Below are 22,667 nucleotides of genomic sequence, written 5' to 3' on the forward strand. Positions count from 1 at the left end.
AGGAGCTATCAGGGGTAGAGTAGGCACTTCATGAAATGACAAGGATGACAGCAGTGTAGGGGTCCATGCAGAACAGGCTGGCAAGAAGGATAGGTGTAGAGGGGGAAAGAGGTCCCACTCTTCCTCAGCACCAGCAGATCTGCAGCAGGTGCCTCCAAGAGGTGCTCTGGTGAGGAGGCTCTGGGGAGATAATGGGAGCCAGGAGGAAGCAGGACTGAGGCTCAGGATCCTATGTGTGCTTTTTTAATATCCTGTTGTTGCCACCTGGAAAAGTGGATTGGCAGGGGGTACCGAATCTCCCGATTGCCCTCCTTCTGAGAAAACAGGAAGAAAGAAAGCAGGAGGAAAACTATTTTTTCCTGGGGCTTTTGTGCACAACAGCCTGACTGGGAGCAAGTGAGTGGCCACCCGGACTTCCCCATTTGCTGGTCCTTGCAGCATCTCTGGGGCTGTGCAAGTGGCACAGCAGGTCAGGGCTAGGCCGCTGCTGTGCCCCAGCAATCAGCAAGTCCTCACTGTGTCCCCACAGCTGCTCCTGCAAAACGCCCGTAGTGACACACAACACAGCTACACCTGGTGAGGTGGGCATGGAAAGTCCCTCCAAAACCACCTTCCTTATTATCAGCAAATATTCTCAAAATTTATTTATTTGTTTCTTCTTTTCCACTTTCTCCAGACAGCATCACAATAAGTCCCAAGGACGTGCAGTGGGTGGGAGCGTGGTGGCTGGGATACCTGATAGCTGGGGTGATCAGCGTCCTGGCCGGCATCCCCTTCTGGTTCCTGCCCAAGCACCTCCCAAAACCTGAGAGCAGGAAGGACTCCAGCACCTCTTCCGAGCAGTCAAAGTTCATCATTGAGGAAAACAAAGACCAACACGCACCCTATCAGCAACAAGCGAAGCTTGCCGAGATGGCAAAAGGCAAATCACTGGAGTTTTCTTCCTGATCGTTGAGTTTTTCTCTCAAAGGCTTTTAGACTTAAAAATTTTATACTTTCTGCGGCCCTATCTTAATGGCATCAGAATTATGATTTTTACATGAGATTTCACTCTCCAGTGCATATAGTGACTGTTGCAGATGTGGTGGTCAGAAAAAAAAACAACCCTCAGTTTTTGCTAATTTTTTTTCCTGTAAGTTCATGCATTAGGAAAACATGTACAATATCTATCAGAATATAGATGGGCACAGACCAGCTACAGTATTAGAGAAGGCTTCCTGGATTTAGACAGGAGCTGTTTCACACAATTGCATTTCCTTGGCCCTGCTTTGCCAAAAGCATTTTCCCTCAGTACTTGAATCTGTACCTCAACATGTTTGTGCTTCCTGTCAGCTGTGCTGAGCACTCTTTGCCCCAAATTAAGCTAAACGGTGCTGCGGCTGTTGAGGACACATAGAAACCAAATCATTCCTAGCTTATAATGAAAAGAAGGTTTATAAAACAAGATATCTCTTCTGGGAAATTTATGATTAGTATTTTGCTCCACTGTTCCCCCATCCAGAAATGGGGGATCTGTTAGGAACATCACAGAACTTCACAGATTCCCTTTGAAATGTTCTGCAGTTTTGGGTTTTTTTGGAAGGTACACACATGTTACAAAGCATTGCTCACAGCAGTTATTCTCTCTCTGACCTGCTTGTTATTTCTGCTGTTTTGTCTTCCAGACTTCTTGCCATCACTGAAGAATCTCTTTGGGAATCCAGTTTACAGTCTGTATTTGTGTGCAAGTATCATTCAGTTCAATTCTTTAATTGGCATGGTGACATATAAGCCAAAGTACATTGAACAACAGTACGGGCAGACATCTTCAAAAACTAACTTTGTAATAGGTAATGCTATATCTGCTTCTTGATATCTTTAAAATGGACATTTTAGGAGTGGCATGTAGGAAAAATTGTATTTTTTTTAGGGTATTTTTATTTCTTCTCCTTCCTTGTCTGACTTTAAGTAATAGCTTATAGAAGGTAAGCTATTTCATTTTTGCTTCAGCACTAGGTAACTCGGAGTTTATCTATGCAGGAGTTACTGTAAAAGTTTACATAATTTGATACCTTAATTCCCATTTAACTGGAAATTTGAAAAGTAATATATGTACAACACAAGAAAATAACTGAGAAATAGTTTTTAAATAGTTTACATAAATTTATCATCAGACAGATCTGCTGCCTTGATGGCTTCCCATTTGTTTCAACAAAGCAAAGATCAGTTCAGTGAGTGCTAAAGGTGACTCTCTGAAGAGAATGGTGTTAAATAAAAGGAAGTCAAGTCATATCCCAAGCTGTCCCATACAGTACAAGAGAGAGAAGCTGCTTCAGCCTTTGGGTACTGAGATGGACATTTTTGTAGCTGACTTCAGGAGGGTGGACTTGACTGCCTGGTTGCTGAACCTGCATGTGGGGTTCAGCTCCAGAGGTCCAAGGCTTCAATAGCATTAAACAGCAAAGAGGTTTACGTCTACCCAACACAGAGGGAACTGCCTTGTTTCAGAGCAGCATTAGTTGCACAGCAACAGAGGTATATATATATGCAGAAAAGCTGTAATGATCCATTGTGCTATGTTAATTCCTTAAAGATAGAAGCTGGAATTTCCTGGCACGAAACTCCTCAAAGCAAGGAGAAATCTTCAAGTATAGTTGATGCCCAAAGAAAGTCCAGAAAACAATCCCTACATTCAGTGTAGTACTTCTCATTGTATTTAAAGATTTTCTGGAGCTAAGCTTTCAGGTATGTGCAAACTGAATGAGGATTGCGAACCATTTGATTTCTCTGAGCATAGGGACTATATCCAACACAGACTGTGTGATGGCTTGGTTAGGGAAGGATCCTGCTGGGTGGCTATCTCTGCAATAAGGTGGTTTTTCCTCCTACTTTTCCTTTGTCTCCAAATCCACTCTTCCTAAGAAACCTGACAGCTGACTCAACTCACAGTGTTTATTTCTCTTTCACTCCCTCTTTTACTCTTTCTTCTTCTTTTTTAGAGAACAGTTTCTATCACAACCTCTGATAGATATCAAAATTGTCAGAGCAATTTGAAGCACAAAAAAAAAAAAAAAAAAAAAAGCAGGTCTTGCTCCAGCTTTCATAACGTTAGATAAAACTAAATTTGTCCTCTAGGAATCAGCAGATGACTCCATTGACAACCTAATTATGGAAAAAATCACCTAGCTTAAGATACTGGAAGAGCATTATCTAAACTTTATCCATAATCTCTCTGTCAAAGAACCAGCAAAGAAGCATGTCCTTGGGAGTAAGTTTTTCAAAGCTGTCCCAGCACCTTTGTAACACTCCAAGGATCACTCTAATTCTGGACAAAATAAAATGCCCTGACTGAAGATCTTTTATGTTTTGTTCCTTCATCTCCTTGCTGCAGCTGTTTTTGTGGCTGACAAGGTTAGTCCATTGAGCTGGGGTTTTCATTAATACATATTTTTCTGTTTGATTTCAGGTCTTATTAATATTCCTGCTGTGGCCTTTGGCATATTCTCTGGAGGACTGATCATGAAAAAATTCAGAATAGGTGTTTTAGGGGCTGCAAAACTTTCCTTGGGATCATCTTTCTTTGGTTACCTTTTGCTCCTCTCATTGTTTGCGATGGGCTGTGAGAACTCGGACGTGGCTGGACTGACTGTGTCGTACCACGGGTATGCTGGGAAGGCCATGCTTCAGCAGAAAGGGCTACTGGAAACCAAACTCCTTCCTCATTTTATTTCACAAAGTATATATTATTGAAAGGAGAGTGACTGACCTGAATATGCTTCCCAGAAATTTGATTCAAATCGGTGGAAACCACTCCATTCCAGCGGGCATTGTGTCATGACCTTCTCATGATTATGGCATAAACCAGAGGGGTTTATGTCACAAGTGCAGATTATTTTTCTGATTACTTTTTAATTATTATTGCCATGGGACCCATCCTTTGAGCCCAGTGATTCCTGGAAATGTGAGGAGCTCAGTAGGGGGGATGAGATTCAATTAATTGTTTCTTGCCTCTGTGTGCCTGGCATTTAATAGCCTTTGAACTCAAAACTTAAGGATGCATGGATTAACCATTATGTTAATCACGAGGTACACCTGAGGCTAACATTTCTGCCCATGCTATTACTCTGTAAAACTAACTTTTTGGGAGGAGTTTCCAGCACTGACTCACAGCAGCCCCAGTAGCTGCTTCACTGGTATCTGATGACTGAATTTGGCAGAGAGCTGTCCTGCAAGGTATCAGACACTCAGTTTAAATGAATCCCATTCTGATAAATTTCTCGGTAACTTCTACAGAGACCATTTCCCATGAGTAATTCAGTCCCTTCTTTGCCACTTGCCTAGTTGTGTTAAAACTGCATCAAGCTTCAGATAACTAAAACCTTAGAAAATCTGAGAAAATGCATGAATATAAATTGTTAGTTGTCCCCCTTAATAAAATACATGCTATCTCACAGTAGGTGGTGTGATACTGTGAAAACCTTTGTATAACAGAGAAAAAAGGATTTACACTGCTGTGTGGTTGTGAAGAGACAACCTTTAATGGGCTACAGAGGGAAGGTCTGGCCCAGTGCACCTGGAAGAGAGCATAACCCATGAGGTGATCATGATTTCCTCCACATCTTCTAGACAACACCTTTGCAATTTCTCTTTTTCCACAGAACTAAACCAATGACTGATTACGAGCAAGCCCTGTTTTCAGAGTGCAACTCAGGCTGCTCATGTTCCAAGAACGACTGGGACCCCATCTGTGGGGAAAACGGAGTTACCTATGTTTCCGCCTGTCTCGCCGGCTGCCAGGCATCCAACGGCAGTGGGAAAAACACCGTAAGACAATCTTTCGTTTCCATAAGAGATGCGATAATTCTTTCTGATACAACTGGGTCTGTCAGAGTAAGTGGATTAAAATTGAGCATGGCGCATCCTCTTGAGCCCTGAAATCCTCAGGGTTTTTTAGCAATCTGCCACACGCATTTAAAATTTTCTCGCTGTTGCCAGCAGAAATCACAAGCAGAGAATGTTGGAGGCTTTTCTTTTTTAGCTGTTGGCTACTAAGACTGTTGAAAAAAACTAATAACTACATTAATCAACAGTTGATACTTTATAATTTTGTCCTTCATTGAATAAGCCTTTTCCTTTTGTAAAACATTTCCCCCTTTGGATGTAAACTTTCAGCCACCCAGAAAAGCATGATAAGATATTCCTAAACATCTACTTCCCCGCCGTTTAGGTTATCATACACTTTTGCCCACTCTCTTCCAGGTATTTTTTAACTGCAGCTGCGTGGGAACCTTTGAATCTTCACAAAGCTCCTCAGCTGTGGTGGGACCATGTCAAAAAGGAAATGAGTGTCCCAGGATGTTTCTGTATTTTCTAGTAATATCAGTTATCACTTCATACACTTTGTCAGTAGGTGGCACACCCGGATACATACTGCTTCTAAGGTAAGCAATAATTTCTGCTAGCATTGCCAAATGTTTTCAAAGTGTTTTGACATGTGACTGGTACTCCCTCCCCTCCTGGTATTCCTAGTATTTTTCTCTTTGTTTTGAAGATTGGTTTAGCATGAGATTTTTTTTTTCCTGTTGTGATAAGCACAGATTTGTTGAATGCATGTCCCAGTGTATATTTAACTGCTGGAACTATTTATCCATCACTGACTGTAAGCTTTGAAGCTAATTTTAGAAAGTACAAAAGGTATTTAATACTACCAGTGCTTAATCTGGATTTTTGTCAGCTTCTTGCGATTTTTGGATTCCAAGTCCTGTTCTGCTCTGTTTTGGAAATCTTTCTTTCTCAGTTCCTTTTTCCAAATTATTTCCAGATGGGCACATTCTGCTTCTCAAACAAAACAACAGTAAATCCAGTCTAACTAATCTTTAGTATTATAACTGTGTTTTCTTACCCCCAAATTCTCTTTGGTTTTGAATCAAATTTTCTGGACCAGGCCCTGTCTCATTGCTGGTATCTTTAAACCACATAGACAATGCCAGTGTTAGAACTGGCTGAACATAGACCATATGGAAAAACCTAAATAAAGAAATGTGACTTCAGCTACGATTCCATCACAATCCTTGAACCAGAATAAATATTCACGCAGAGACTTTCAGAAATGGTTGAGGTGAGGATCCTTCTCCACTGCCCTGCACAAACACTGCCAGTGAGGTGTATACAAGCTGCATAGCTTTCCTCACACACCTTGCAGTGTTACCACTGAGTGCTGGAAAACCACACAGCATCTCTCTCTCCCCAAGGGCTCACTCCAAGAACAATCGTACTGTAATCTATTTTAGACAATTTTTACTGAAGCTTCTGCACAGCTGAACTGTCCACGTGCCAAGATGAGGATGATTCATGAGTGGAGAGCTTGCAGAAAAGCCTTCAGGATTTACACCAGATCGCTCTCTGTGGTTGCTTCTGACACGCTGGATAAATATGGGCATAGAGCTATGCAGGGATGCAGTTCCCTTCCCCTTTCCCTCTACATGATATCTTGCTTCTATCCATAAGACATATGGTGGGAAATGTACAGATCTGGTACCACGCAGGGCCTCAAAATCATGGTAGCCATGCTCAACCTCCTGCTTTTCTTCTTGTCTCCACTGCATAAAAAGTTTGGGAGGAGATTTCATAGCTGAACACATACACGCTTAAATCACACAGAGTTGCCTTCCCTTCTCAGCCCTAAGAACTTGCTCTTAGGGGTCTTACTGCTTAATCGATTTAGTTAAAAAAGCTTAGAAAGGTTTTCAATTACAATACCAAACCACTTTGTTATATGAAATCAGCAAAACAGTTTTATTGGTTCTGCTCCAAAGCTTCTATTGCTGTTGAAAATCATTTTACTTTGAGAGACATTTAACTGAAGCTGAGAAGTTATGTGTTTTCCTGCTGGACTGAAGGCATCCACCTTTGATGTGCAACTAAATAAAACATGTTTCAGTAAGTTCAATCCTTTTTTTTTTTTTTTTTCTGCACTGCAAATGACCTGTGGGCACAATTCCACTTTAAGCTCATGCTTACTTTTCTCTTTTTTGAAATCCTTCACTGACTTGACTTTCTCCAAAAATCTGGCTGAATTGGAAGTGTGCTTCTGTTACCAGAAGGAAAGTAAATTATCTTTGAATACAAGTAGTCCCAAGGTCAAATTGCAGACTTCATTATGTATTTTTTTCCAATTATGTGTTTTAAAAATCATTCAGTATTCAGTAATCTCTGTTAAGATTCCAGCACTTAAGCAAGCTGATGTTTTCAGATGAGCAGATATCGTTGCACCTGCCATGGAGCACAAATACAGCTACATCCCTAAAAGCCTGTAAGATGTAGTGACATTTACTTTGATGATTTGCGCACTGAAGTCATTGAAATATGTTTACAGCGGGTGACCAGGTCATTTGCTGAAATGCCATTTAGGTGGTATTAGTCTAATTACAGTAGCCAAGGAACTTGGGACAGCCCAGTTTTGGAGAAAAAAGCCCTGCAGTTCAGATAGCTGTTGTTCAAGCACCAGCTATTAATAGCAGGCGATTAGGCAGTGAAAAGGAAGTCTCAGATCTCCCTAAGAGGTCTGGCTATCACTCAGGATCACAAAGGACTCCTGTTTCCGTGCAAAGACAATACAAAGAATAAAACAATTTTTTTTCATCTGAAAGAGAATACTTTTTTGCAGGATATTAATCCTGTGAAACACATATTAAATATCCAGTTATTGGTTTTATTTTCCACTTTTTGCTTTCTATGCCCTCAGATTAGTTTAGGAGAACTCTAGGCTGAGGCATGCTTATGTAGCAAGTGTCTGGTAGGAGAGCAAGACTCTGTTCTTTCAACTTAAAATCATTTTACAGTCATGCCCTTGTAGATGGGAATGCTTGTATAAGCCACAATCAACAGATTGAATGATGATAATCCATGACTGGGGCATTAGAGAATAAAGTGTTGAAAACTATCACTGGTGGGGAACAATAGAGTTCATTCTGAAATGTCTTCATTATTTTTTAAAACATATTCCCAATTACATTAATTTCTGCAGAAGCAGAGGCCATCCTAGTTCAGAGCACACAGACTGTACCTCCAGAGTGCTATGTTCATCCATAGTGACAACTGAATTTCAGTCCATTTTATTTTTTCTGACTTATATTTAATAGAATGACTGTGACAAAAGTTTTATTAATTACCATATTGATATACATGTTACCCCACATACCAAAAATGTCCTTGTTTTGTCATGTGGCTGGTACTACTCACTTGCCAAAATCAGACATATACGCAGATTTGTGCTGGATTAGGGATTGTAATAGTCAGTCTGGTACATGCTGGGAGAAACAGCACATTTGAGTAGCTGGTGGGGGAGCAGGTGATTCCTGCTAATCTGAGAGGCTCCATACACACACTGCTGATCACATGGATGGGAAAGGCAGCTGTTCTCCTGCTCACCACCTCCCCCTCCCTCAAGGCGCCAAGATGATGGTCTAAGGTGGGAGCAGGGCTCATCTGGAGCCAGAAGAACTGGATGTGTGTGTTGGACTCACCCTGCAATCTCAGAAGAGTCCAAATGCAAATGGTCTGCTCTGTCAGAGAATGGCTTGGAAGATTTACCTTTACAGGAGTTGTGATCCTGATCCTAGATAGAGTGCAATGAAAAGTGAGTGCCTAAATACCTTGTACTAGCCTGGGATTTGTCCTGAATTTAATGGAGTTTCTAACTGAATAAAACCATCCAATGGCTGCATGATTTCACTATCAATTTTCTTATCCTGTATTAGTAACACTTAAGTGCTGATATCATCTGAAAATCCACAACCATCTTAAAATGTGATGCTGAATATAGGTGTTCAGAATTCCTGGATGCCGTTCTGATTTTATCACCTTTTTTACATATTTCTGCAATTTGGTTAAGGTCTGTGACAATAAGGAGGAAAAAGTAACATTTCTTTCCTTTCTCTTGCTTTCTATTTGTGTTCTTATTATATACACCTGATGCTTTATTTCTATTTAACACCTTTTTTATTATTATTATTATTTTCAGATGCATTAAACCCCACTTGAAATCATTTGCACTTGGTATCTATACCCTGGCAATAAGAGTACTTGGTAAGTCTGTACTCCTGAGTCGGTTTTAATACACTCCTCACTAATCATTTCTCTTAGAATTAAGCTTTGATTGTTGGAAAGAACAATGTCTATCTGCAAATAAATATCATATGATTAAAAAAAAAAGGTTGGAAAAAGGAAATTGCTTTGTACTTCATAAATCACATAACTATGTGTTAGGTATAGTTAAAATACACAAGGCCAATATTTATAGAGATGTGATCCTTTAGATGAAGCTAACATCAAAACTACATCTTGTCCCCTTACTCAGCAAAAAGCATAAAACAACAGCTATGGCTGAGAATTTGTGATTGCTTTTCAGGCATATATTCACTAGTTTCTAAGGGAATTAATCTGACTACAGGTGTGCCTGGGGGCGGGGTTCACTGCAGCCTTGTGCTACAGCCACCTGAAATCAAGGGTAACATGAGATGCCAATGAACTGGAAATTCTAAAGTCCTCTAGGTCTTCATGGAAAAAAAAATAGCAAGAAGCAAGTCCCCTATTTAAATGCGCTGAGTTGGATGAACTGGATGAAATTCCATCAAAACTAGCTTTTGGCTTCTTTCTTACACCTTTGCAGGCCAGAATTTTCTCTCCAGGCTTACTTTCTTCTCCAGCAACCCTGGGTGGCTTCCCAGGTGACACAGAGTCCAGGATGTTCCCATCAGCACATGAAAAAGGCTTTTCCTTTCCATCACCCCCAAGAACTGCAGCAGGTTTGCCGCTGCCACAGCAGGATCTCAAGATACTTGGAGGATTCCTGCAGCCCCACTGCAGGTTCCCAGCCCCACTGGGAACCTCCTTCTCATCCCCCACCCGACACACAGGACACTCCTACACCCAAGCTGAGCAGACTCCATGGCTCTCAAGAAAGGAGAAGTATCTCCTTTTTCCCCAGAGATGTCCCACAGGGTGAGGAAACCAAACCATGGCCAGCACTACAGCACTGACTTCCACAGGCTTTTTGATGTTTTGTCATGTTTTCCTGGCTTCCCACAGGGAGGAAAGGGTGGTGTGTGCCTGGGCAGCACAAGGCACGTCTTCTCAAACCAGCAAACAGGGAGGAAGTGTCATTGCTGAATAGAATATATTATTCAATGTTCTGCATGAACGTGCCTCTAGATCAGAACTGATCACCCTGGAAAGTAAATTTCTTACCTTTATTTATTTGTTAAATACACCCAGCGGGGATTCCAGCCCCAGTGTATTTCGGAGTAGCCATAGATACCACTTGCCTGAAATGGGGAAGCAAAAGATGTGGGGGAAGAGGAGCGTGCAGACTCTATGACTCCAGTGCACTCAGGTAACTGCTCTTCTCCATTCATTCTTTAACTTTTGTTCTTAAAGTAAATCTACACCTGGCACTGGTAGAAGAATTTCTATCAGAAAATTTGAGTGAAAGATTTGAAACTGAATGAAAGGCTCTGACTAACAATATTAACAATAATGCTCACCTTTCACCATTCTTTTTTGATTCAATCTCTTTTTTGGGGGAGGGGCAGATCATCTTGTTTCAGTATCAGCTGGTAATAATTGTCACTTAATAATTCACCAAAAAAAGTCGTGTTGAAACCTCAATTTTATGCTTAAAGCTTCCCTCACCTTTCAGGGTCTCTGCTGTCATTGTGTGTGTGTGTAAATAAGTTATTAAACCTCATTTTTCTCCATGTTGGAGCTGGATCAAAAAATGGAAGGCAAAGGTGCCACAAAACATGCTTGGCTTACCTAGAGGCTTAAGTGCAGAGCTGTCTTTATCAATCTATTGCTAGAGGACAGTAATTGGCTGAACTGCATTTGTGAAAGGCTTCACCAGAAATGAAGAATGGAATAACAATGGTAAGAGGAAAATGGGAGAACAGGTTGTACCTTCTGCTACCACAAGGAAAATAAACATGAGAGGAGGGTACATTTTGTTTTGAAAACTTGAAGGAAAGAGCAAAATCTCTTTTTACTAATAAAACATTATGACGTTATTGTTGCTGCTGTTGTTGCTGTCAATATGCCTGTAAAGCAAAAATGCCATCAAATGGTCTTGATACCACTGGTACTGTTTATGAGACAACCAAAAAATAGAGTAATTGCCCTAAAAATATTAGTGCTATACTTACTGAAGCACATTGGGGTGGAGGTCAGTCAATGCCTGAGATGCTTTCTTGACCACAGACCACACTATACCTGACCTGGGTGAGCTGACAAACTCCCCTCTCCAGGGTCATCCCCTTGACTGAAGTGTCCTTAGGCAGCCTTACCCCATGAAAATATGAATGTGTCCTTGATGCCTTCTAGTCATGTGTTGCCTTTGACACAGGCTCTGATCAATCATTTCTCTCTCAGGTATGTGTACCTGGGGCTGACATTGGTGTTGGGCACGGTGTCCATTTTCTTCAGTGTTGCTGTCCTTTGGGTTCTCCGGAAAAGGTCTTCTCCACAAGACGAGACCCTCTCAGCCAACGGGGAGAGAGGCACCTGTAGAACAAAGAGCAGAAAAGATAATTTTGTCCATAGTGACCAGTTAATTCAGTCAACTTACTGGCCAGAAAAGGAGACCAGACTTTAGGAAAACTGAGATCTCCACCGTGATTTTACCCAGTGAGTGGTGTTCCAGGCAAAAATCCATCATCAGTGAAGCAGTATCTTAGTATCCATCATGAAAATGTTCACCTTCTTGCAATTTTCACTGTAAACCCCAAAAGCAAAGACCACCAATTTTTAGCACGTGAACAGCTCTAAAAACACTGCTCACCATTTTTTCTGCTGAGTGAGGGGATTTCCTATGGGAGGTGCAGTTTTTCCCTCACTGAGACACTGTTTTTGCAGCTGCCCCTCAGCTCCCTCCCTCCTCATGAAGCTGTAGGAGCTGCTGCTGCCCCTCGGTTTCCTCCCGGGTGTGAGGGGTAGTGAGGAGGCTGTCATGCAGCTCCCTCTGCCATGGGACCAGCCAAGAGGAACCAGGGCACAAAACCTGATCTGGCAACCTGGAAGGTGGAGGGATCTCGGGCATGTAGCCCGTCCTTGCAAACAGTGAGGCACAGGGCAGGAGGAAGGTGGTTTGCTGGAAGGACAAATCAGCCACAGGCTCTGGGCATCTCATGAATTCAATCCATAACACTTAGGACATCAAATGTTGTGGTTAGGAATCTGTTTTCCAGTAGCTTTGTCCAGTAGCACAACAATCAACAATAGAAGTTGTCATTACAGTCAAAGAGACCACAAGAGTATCATCCAAAGGAAACTGGAATGAAAATAGAGCTTTTTTAGATTTCCAGCAGTTTCTCGCTAGTACTCAGTGTACTAAATAATTCCATGCACTTTATGATGTAATAACAAAATGGTACAAGATACATATGATTAATATTTTAAAAAACTATGAAAAGATAGCTTGGGAAAAATAAAATTAATTAAAATTAATTAAAAGACCAGGTGATTGGGGCTCTTCCTTTTAATTTATTTTATTTTCTAGCTGAAACAAAGACATTTTTGGACTTTGTCAATATTTGATATTAATTATATTTGGGGTGGGGAGTGCAAAGGAGAGCTGTTTAATATGAAAAAAAATCTCAAGAAACCTTGCACCGGAAAAGCCAGTGGCAGCACCACAAGGATATCCTTTAAAGAACTAGAATTTTTGAGCACATGATGAAAGGTAGGCTTCATCCTTCACCACAATATTGGCCAAACAAACCCATATCACATCATTTGGGTCCCAGCAGTGACTGCAGGTACCCTGCTGCCTCTCCTGTGGGGTGCATGAGGAGGGGCACATGCATAAGGGTGGGATTCATTGGGCTTTATCAGTGATCGGTGTTTACACTATGCCATTAGGAAACTACCTAATCCACTCAATAGCAACACCAAGAAGGGTGGTGCTTAGGCACCAAATATCTGCAGAAGGTAAGGCTTTGAACCCATTACTGGGGAAAATGCATTTGTCAGAGGAAGAACCAATGCCACCCAGATTTGCCACATGGGTGAGTGTTTAGACAGCAGCCTGTCTCCCTGGAATGTGGGATACCCAGCCTCCTGTCCCAGATCTTTGTCCTCCCAGGCAAGTGTCAGAGGCTATGGGCAGTGAGGTCCTGGACAGCTGTGGCTGTTCACTTGGCCTTCTATGAACAAGATATTGAACTAAACAAACATAATTAAAATAATCTGAAGGTTTATGAATACGGGACTAAGTCAAGAGTTGTGGTTGTGGTGAATCACAAATACGGGCATTCCTGTCTCAGGTCTCATTCATATTACATCACCATGAAAACAGCAAAAAATGTCAAACTGCACCAGCATCCAGGATCAAGAAAAATGCTTGGAGCTTTCCATAGCTTCCTGGGGAGGGCACTTCCCATAGAAATGAGCTGCCAGATCCAATGAGAGAAAGGAGGAACCCAGCTTAAGTACACACTGGGATAAAAAAGGAGAGATATCTGCATTTCACTCAGTGCTTGATGCTGTATGTGTGTCAAAGCAATGGGGGTGATTCCTACTTTGTGAATCAGTCCTGGCAGCAGTGAAGCTGTCACTGCGGCAGTTCTGCTCACGCCCAGCAGCAAGAGGGCCAGGAAAATTCATTGATTTCATCTGGGAGAGAGAAAATTTTCTTCTTAGCAGCTGGAAGAGTGCTGTGTTTTGGATTTAGTATGAGAATGGGGTCGATAACACACTGACGTTTTAGTTGTTGCGGAGTTGTGTTTACCCCAAGTCAAGGACTTTCCAGCTTTCCATACTCTGCCAGTGAGAAGCTGCACAAGAAGCTAGGAGGGAGCATGGCCAGGATAGCTGACCCAGACTAGCCAAAGGGATATTCCCTACCCTGGAATGCCATTTCCAGTATATAAACTGGAGGGAATTGGCCAGGAGGAACCAGTCATTGTTAAGGAACAGCCTGGATATCAGTCAGCAACTGTATTGTGCATCAAAAAGTTGTCTTTCTTGGGTTTTGTTTCTCTCTTTCTTTTTTTCCCTCCCTTTTCATTGCAATTATTATTATTCTATTATTATTCCATTTTATTTTATTCTAATTATTAAACAGTTCTTAATCCATAGGGTTTGCCTTTTTTTTTTTTCCAATTCTTCTCCCCATCCCTCTGTGGGGGCAGGGTGAGCAAGCAGCTGCATGATATTTAATTGTTGGCTGAGGTTAAACCACAACAGACAAATAAAGAAATTAAGAGACATAAACATATCCTACTGTAGTTCAGAAAGAAACAGGGACAGAAAAAATCAGCTTCATCAGTTATGTATGTTAACTTCATGGTTATATATGAAGCCTGTACTTAGTGATTAATTCTTTAAAATACAGGCTTTCCTTCCATAACCCATTTCCTTTACACATAGAATACTAGAAAGGAGTTGTTTTCAGTAAGTCTTATTTTCATTATGTTTTGAAAATGACCACTTTTCTCCTCTCATCCTTCAGCAATGATAATACTGGAAGTTAGCGAGCAGATATAAGCCATTCCCACTTTGAACTATTTTCAAGTCTGCTACTTTATTTTAGTACTTTAAGATGTAACATGGATTCATGGATGAGTGTCTGACTAGAGATACATATTCTGGACTTGCTATAATATTTGAAAAAATGATGTTAGCACTAGGATATTTGGACCTGTCAGAATCTTCCTACCAGAATTCTTCATCTTAAACTATATCTGCAGTAGGTGCTGACTCATAAAGGTCAACAAATCTGGATCTTTTCTTTTCTTTTTAGAGTTAGGGATACTAAACCACAACCAAGAGACTGCAAAGAAGCAAACGCCTTTCACTGTCAAAGGTAAGATTGTTAAAAGAATTAGCTGAGGTGATTTCCCAACCTTTAATATCAGCCTTAGAGGCCAGAGTGGGACTCACACCCTTTGTTAGGAAGTCCCCATGGGCTGTATGCCATGTAAAAAGTGGGATATTACAGCAAGGTCCCCAGCTGTCACATGCAGGACGAGGGCAGGGTAACCAGGCTATGCCACATAATGGGATGTGCAATCACGCCTGCAGCACATGAGCCAAAGGCACATTTCCTCTTTTACCTCCCAGCAAAAAATGCAACTCTTAAATGACATTGCTTGTCTTAGTTATAGGCGCATCATTTTTAATCATGCCTTATTCTAGCAAATAAAGGAGGCAAAAAGGCAAGGTCAGAAGACTGAGGGAACAATGCAATTTATCTATAGCTCATGCCATGCCAGCATCTGAGGGAATTGCTGAAAAACAGAGAGCAAAGGGTGTGGATGTCTCAAAAAGAATAAACAAGCTGAATAATTATAGATTGCCTCCTTGAAGTGCTCAAAATAATGAGTAAGACTGATGTATGAAACCACTATTGTAATATTTTGAAATAACAGCACAGTTGGTATAATCTGAGAGAAAACACTGACAGCAACACTCTGGCTGGTTTGACAGATGATGACACAACATGCAGCCTAATTCTGCATGACATTAAAAGAAAAACAAGTTACTAAAACTTACTTCTAGAAGCTATAAAGTGCATAGACTTGCAAGCAGCTAGGTCATATAGGTATTTTAAAAGCATTTGCAAATAAATAAACATTATTAATAATTTTTCATAATCTAGCCCAAAGGCTAGATATAGGTCTGACCCAGCCTGGTTGTCTTATTTTGTGCCCTGGACATCACTAAACAAGTGCTGCATGAGGCACTTCTTCATTCAGTGCTAATCAACCTCTAGAAGACAAAAAGTCCATAATTGCTGTAAAAATGATGACAGCAATTTAAGTGTGGGTCCCTTTAATGGTGATTTAAAGTGCTCATTAAAAGGACCTTACTTAAGCAACATGTGGCTAATATCAGGAGGTTAGTTAACCAACAGCTCATCCCAGATTAATACAGTTCATTGAATTTTGAAAAGAGTAAATAAGGAAAGGATTTAGTGGAGAGCATGTGGAGCACATTCTCACAGCTGGATGGTGACCAGGCCAGGAAGCTCTCTCTCATGGCTGTTGAGCATAGTAAGTTTGAAGGGTTGTTGTTACGATCCAGTTTAAACCCAGAAAAGCAAAGCAAGCTAAGTCTCTGTGCATGAACCGGAAAAAAACTTAGAAGGTTCAAAATATCCCCAGAAACGAGATTAAAACCAAATGAGGTTAGATGTTGTTGCCAAAAAATTGATGTATTTTATTTAATAGTAGAGATGCAAAGAGAAGGGAAGGGAAAAGAGAAAAAGAAATAGAAAAGGAAGTGTGCGTGGGGGGGTGGGGGAACAAGGAGAGGTGACAGGGGTTAGATGGAAGCATCTCACCCATCCAAGGGTCCCAGTGATGTCTTGTTGCTCCCCTCCATCTGGTCTGCTGGTGGTGAGGGTCCCCCGTCGCCGCCGTGGCCACGCCGCTATATGCTGCCACACGCCATGCAACACTGCCACACGCCACGCGGCCACACGCCAGAGAGTGCAGAATCCCATGGGTTAATATACGCTTTGGGCCAGGTGGGAACACCCACGTGCCTCCCTTGCAGGGGCTAGCTTGACACTGTCCCTTGCAACACTGAGGGTCTGTTGCATCATCTCTGGTGCTCTGGTGCAGGGTCTGAGGACCCCTTTGAGGGGGGCCCCTTTGATGAGCCATGTCACCCCCTTCTGCTGTGGATAAGCTTTCCCCTCCCTGGGTGAGGGCCCCACAGCTGGGCTCCTCTGCACAGTTGGAGGATGGGCAGTCACTGCGCCTCTGACCAGAGGCTTTTCCAAGATACCCAGAGCCTCTCCTCCCCTCATCCTTTGGTGCAGGGGGTCTGTTCAAGCCTGGCAGCTGATAGCCCTGGGGCTGTGGTCCTCATCTTGGACATGTTAAGCCTGTGCTCAGTGAATGTCCCCAGCCCTGAGTTGTTACTTTTTCTTATCTTCATCAGCAAGCCATGTGAGGCCTCCATCAGGGCCCCATTCAGGGTGTGGTAGTCTTCTCTGCAGCTTTTGGAATACAGTTTTAAAAGTCCTTTAAGATAATGTTTAAGTCATAAACTATAATATTTCAGTCTCTGACAGTTGTACACAGTGGTATCCAGAACCCTTTTGTTGCTCCTGTGATGTTGGCACTTCTAAAGCAAAATGTGGAAAAACACAAACTTGTTTATGTAAAAACCAACCTGTGATAATGTTATAAAGTCAGCAAAAATCTGTTTATTTAACTGTGCCAAGAGTTTTCCAGTGTCTGGAAATCAAACAGAACTATAATAGAAATAAGATACTTTTTTTTTTTTCACTCTAACAACAGTCTTTGGGGTGTTTCTGACATCTGATAGATTTTTCTGTCAGGTGTAGTCTTTAAATCAAGACTCGCCCATTCCTGTCAAAGATCTGCTCTAGTGTAACGAGACAGACGAACAGTTTGTTGAAGGGGTATTTTATATAATGCCAGGTATTCAATTACATGAGCCATATTAATTATCTCAGTCATGTTACATCAGGTAATATCCCAGACCATGTGAAGGTGATGGGGGGCTTGCACTGGGCTTTCACCTGAAGTCTGCATAGTTTTTGTTGCTGTTGTTCTGTGATGTAGCACACATTTGGATTGGCTCCTACAAAGGTCTAAGCACTCTCACCTGCCAATGACTTACACTTCAATTCTGTGTCTGTAATAACAACTCCAAGCTGCTGATTAAGACTGAATGCAAAGAGAAACTGCACAAACAGCATTAATATCTACCCTTTGTATTTTAAGTAGAAAAAAAAATAAGAAATATCATCAAAACAGCACATCATGGTCTACTTTTGCCCAGATAGATGCATGATGCAAATCAATGACAAAATTATCGAGCTCTTATGAAAGACAAATGCTCCACTGAGCAGTGGAAGGATAAATTCTCAGGCATTGGCTAAGACGGAAACAACAGATCCGCCTCTCAGCATGCTTTTCTCTCTTGTTAGCTCTACAGCACCAAATTGAAACTAGACACTCTGGGACAGGAGCACCAAAGAAGCCTTTTCCATTATGATAAAGGCTTTTTTCACCCTCTCAGGATTCCTGTAGTATCCTGACATTTGCTTAGCTGTAGACTATCCCTTTTACTTAGTATATTAACAAGGAGTTAAATTTTAAAATACATTTATTTTCTGTATCTAGGGATTAGTGTCTTGAGAATAAGGGCTCTAATCAAAGCTGCCTACTACAGTTGGCCTCTGCCTGGCCAGCAGCTCCCTGCTACTGCAGCCTGCCCCCTGCCAGTTGTGCCTTGACAGCCTCTTCTTCTGGTGGGATCTGCTGCCACCCTCTGCCTGGAGGAGTCTGCAACCAGCTCCTGTGCTAAAGGTGACTTACTGTGGCTTACATTGTAAGGACTGCTTTTAATCTCAGCAGGAATCAGAAATTACTGATATCTCTATGTTCTTATTAAGGGGATTTTTACTATCATAATCCTTTTTTTTTTTTTTCCTGGAAGTGTAAGTAATATGGGGGGGAGAGTGGAAAAAGAATTACATCTCTTTTTTTTAGGTGTGAGACCAAGTCTTCAATTTGACTTCACTAGTTTCCCATTCTGGTAGTTTCAATCAACAGTTCTTGGTTCAAGAAGTCAGCTTTGATTGTGAATGCTTCCACAGACAGTTTGGACAGCAGCAGTCTGAAGATAGAAAAATTCTTCTCAGCCATACTGAAAGCAAAGTACAAAAAATATTTTAATTCCTGGAAAGTTATAAATTAATGGTATATACAGGACTAGGAAAAAATAGGGAGAAACTGATGTGTATTCACTTGTCAGAATGATGACAACAAAGAAATACTCTTTCCATTATATGAAAAAGAAAGTAGCACGTTTTTGCACAGGTTCTACTACTCCCAAGTAAAAGAGCAAATTTAGCTCCATCCCTTTCCAGATGTTTAGGATTAAAAGGCCAAAAACCCACTTGGGTAGGTCTGCTAATACATCTGAAGACAATCTGAAAATGAAACCTTGGGAATGCAAAGCTTCACCATAAAACTTTGAAAACAACAGGGAATACTTATCTTGACATAGTCAGAGCCTAACAGTGGAGCTTGTGACACACCTTTGAAGTAGGATGAGGACACAGGTGGTTGTGTGTCTGCACCCTTGATGGAACACCAGCAACCACACAGATTAGCAGCATGGTGTGGTAGCCTGCAATAAAAAACAATGAACAGGGGCCAAGATGCTTGTCTTGTGACTAGAAAATGTCAGTTATGGTATAAGAAACCTGCCGGAAGAGGGTGTGTCTTGGGGTGACTTTATATGTCTCTGAGAGGGGTGAGAGGAAAAAACCGAGCGAACCTTTTGGAACAGTTGTTCAAGGACACAAATACACACTCCTCTCCTGCTGCAGCAGCAAGAGTGGAGAAAGCACCCTTCTTGCTTTTTAGCCAGCTCCTGGCTCCTTTTCTCCAGAGGGAGATGGAGAGTTGAACTTTGTTTTCCTGGGACTTTGGTTTTTCCCTTCTTCTCTTCTGGACTGTTTCAACATCAGAACACATCGGGAGAATTTTTTGACCGAGGCCCTGGAGGTGGGCCCACATCGACCCAGCTCTGAGGAGGAGGAGAGAGACTACACCTACAGAAGGACTCTGAAATCTTCCCAGGTTTCTCTTCACAGCGAGAGGTTTTATTATTTAGCATTATTATCCCTTTCCTATGTGTTTGTTAAATAAATAGGTTTTATCTCTTTCACTTTCCTCCGAGGAAAAATTTTTTTTTTCCTGAACCTGGTGAGGGAGGGATGGTTGTAACCTGCCTTCTATCAGAGGATATTTTCCTCCAAATTTGTCCAAACCAGCACAGATAATTAATGGTGCCCAACACATGGCTCAAAGGAAAGTGAAAAAACCTGTACTAATTACATTTTGAGTTGAATTTAATTACTTTGTGTTGGGGCAAAGTAGTCACCATGTTGGTTGAGTTTTCATAATGTCTCTCTGGCTTGATGTACTAGTGCCTTTCTGGTCCCCAGGCCTATTTGCCTATCCACAACTTGCTCCAATCTTGTCTCTGAAACGTAACTTTTGCTGAGCAGGGGCATGAATCCAGGTTTTCTCTTTTGCTGTGCTCAGTGAATGATTTATAAGAAGTTGACAGAGGTACAGGAAGCTGTTCAAAGTCTGTATGATATGTGGTTTCTCTGTCCTAATCCTAGTCCTAGTTTCAGTAGCCTGTTTTGGGAATTTATTCGTAATTATACCCAGTTTGTTGGAGGTGGAGGAGATGGGGTTTCCCAGCCTTTCATCTCCCTCCCCTTTAAATTTGATACATTATCTTTTGAGAATGTTCAGTTTCCCCTGGATGTTAAAGAGACCACCCTCCTGGTACTTTATCTAGTAAGCTTCCTCTATGTGGTTTGCAGCTTGTCTAGAATAAGAGCTCAGATTTCCAGGGTGACTGATGAGACACCTGACCCAGATGTGGAAAATCCTAAATGGTGTGGGGAATGGGAGGATATGGGCCAAACTCTGAAGAAATTCTCTGACCCAATAGCTTGGAATTTCCCCCCTGAACAAATTCAGAACCCAGCTGAGGTGGGGAAATATCTCAAAGAGAAATACAATGACAAGTCTAATGAGAAAAAGCTCATTGCAATATGTTGGGCCTTGGCATATGCCTATCACACACTGCTAGGTACTGTAGGGCAGCAGAGGTAGAGCAAAGGTAGAGGGGCAGGAAGATAAATCAGCAGACACCCCAGTCATTCAGGCTGCAGCCAAACCAGATGGAGAGCCTAAGCCATTGACAGTGGCTCCTCTCACAAGGAAAAAGCACACAACCAAAACTGATTGCCCAGTGAAAGATGATGATGATGCAGCGGAAGGAACCTCAAAGCCATCAACTGACTCAGGCACAGAAACCATTACTGAGTCCATGTCCATAAGGGACCTTCGTAGCCTAAGAAAGGACTACGCACAACGATCTGATTAATCCATAATAAGTTGGATGGGGCGTATTTGGGATGCTACAGGTGATGATGTAATGGTGGATGGTGCTGAAGCGAGGCATTTGGGATCCTGTCATGTAATCCAGCTATCGACCAAGCGATAATAAGGAGGGCTGAGTCTGACAGTCTCTGGACATGGGTCTTGAATGGCGCAAGGGATAGATATCCGTGCAGAGATGATCTCTATATGCAGCAAACCCAGTGGAAGACCATAGAACAAGGGATCCAGCACTTGAGAGAACTAGAGATGGTAGAGGTTGTCTACGCTCTTGACCCAGGACTGAGGAGTCCAGACAGGGTCAGAGTTGACGCAGTGATGTGGCAAAAACTCATATGACTTGGGCCACAAGAATACGCTTCTGCTTTAGCAATGATGAAACCGGATGATGGTGGGAATGAGACTGTGCGGGATATGGTGACAAAGCTCCGAGCATATGCAGATGCCATGCATGGCCCAACACATGCAAGAATCGCATCTGTGGAAAAACGTGTACAGAAATTGAAAGATAAAATGGAGAAGAATCACCAGGAACTCAAGAAGGAGATTAAAGAGGGCCTTCTCCAAATCTCAGCAGTACAGATCAGAGATTCTGCTACCAAACGCAGACATTCCCCAGAGAAAGAGAGAAGGTACATCCCATTAAGTAAGCTGTGGTATTTCCTGTATGATAGGGGGGAAAACATGAGGAAGTGGGAGGCACAACCCACTCCTGCTCTGGCAGCATGAGTGCGTGAATTGAAGGAGCGCAAGTTTCAGAAAGGAAGTTCTATCAGAAAGGAAGTAGCTCCAGTTGCCTGTAGCCAAACTGCCAGAAATGATGGAAAAGACGGTAACATGTCTGATCCCCTTGAAGGAACCTCTAAGATGTATCCCCAGGGAAAGAAGCATAACCAGGATTAGAGGGACCCTGCCTCTAGCCAGGTAGAGGCCAGGGACAACCGTGTTTTTTGGACTGTGTGGATTCGTTGGCCTGGTACCTCAGAACCACAAAAATATGATGCCTTGGTTGACACTGGTGCGCAGTGTACAATAATCCCATCGCAGCATGGGGGGTAGAATCTGTTTCTATTGCTATTCTATTTATATTGTTATTCTATTTGACCCTGGTGGAAGCTGAGGTGAGCCTGACTGGAAATGAGTGGAAGAAACATCTCATTGTGACTGGTCCAGAGGCCCCGTGCATTTTGGGCATAGACTTCCTCCGAAGTGGGTATTTCAGAGACCCAAAGGGACTCAAGTGGGTGTTTGGAATAGCTGCTGTGGACACAGAGGGAATTAAGCAGTTGAACACTTTGCCTGGACTATCAGAGAACCCATCTGCAGTAGGCCTTCTGGAGGTAGAAGAACAAAGAGTACCAATTGCTACCTCGACAGTGCACCGCCGGCAGTACCGGACAACTCGAGATGCTGTGATTCCCATCCACAAGATGATCCATGAGCTAGAGAGCCAAGGGGTGGTCAGCAAGACCCACTCACCCTTCAACAGCCCCATCTGGCCTGTGCGCAAGTCTGAAGGAGAATGGAGATTGACTGTGGACTATCATGCCTTGAATGAAGTGACTCCACCGTTGAGCGCTGCTGTGCCGGACATGTTGGAGCTCCAGTATGAGCTGGAGTCCAAAGCAGTGAAGTGGTACACCACTATTGACATTGCCAATGCATTCTTCTCCATTCCTCTGTCAGCAGAATGCAGGCCTCAGTTTGCCTTCACGTGGAGGGGTG

General features: G+C 42.3%; 1 protein-coding gene across 7 annotated transcripts in view; it reads left to right on the top strand.

The window, feature by feature from the left end:
- The window catches only part of SLCO1C1 (solute carrier organic anion transporter family member 1C1), a 53,784-nt gene that overhangs the window by 11,914 nt on the left and 19,203 nt on the right, over positions 1-22,667 (top strand). For 3 of the 7 annotated variants that reach the window (XM_048301940.1, XM_048301942.1, XM_048301948.1), the window contains 8 exons: positions 677-922; positions 1,665-1,829; positions 3,446-3,641; positions 4,638-4,803; positions 5,239-5,420; positions 9,002-9,066; positions 10,255-10,372; positions 11,404-12,486. In XM_048301940.1, the coding sequence (XP_048157897.1) occupies positions 677-922; positions 1,665-1,829; positions 3,446-3,641; positions 4,638-4,803; positions 5,239-5,420; positions 9,002-9,066; positions 10,255-10,372; positions 11,404-11,626 (1,361 nt within the window). In that variant the 3' untranslated portion in view covers positions 11,627-12,486. Of the gene's footprint in view, positions 1-676; positions 923-1,664; positions 1,830-3,445; positions 3,642-4,637; positions 4,804-5,238; positions 5,421-9,001; positions 9,067-9,649; positions 10,373-11,403; positions 12,487-14,773; positions 14,837-22,667 lie in introns of those variants that run through there. The other 4 variants (XM_048301944.1, XM_048301947.1, XM_048301945.1 and 1 more) reach the window with 4 other exon arrangements.

Source organism: Corvus hawaiiensis, chromosome 4 (assembly GCF_020740725.1).
Source record: "Corvus hawaiiensis isolate bCorHaw1 chromosome 4, bCorHaw1.pri.cur, whole genome shotgun sequence".
NCBI classification, from domain to species: domain Eukaryota; kingdom Metazoa; phylum Chordata; class Aves; order Passeriformes; family Corvidae; genus Corvus; species Corvus hawaiiensis.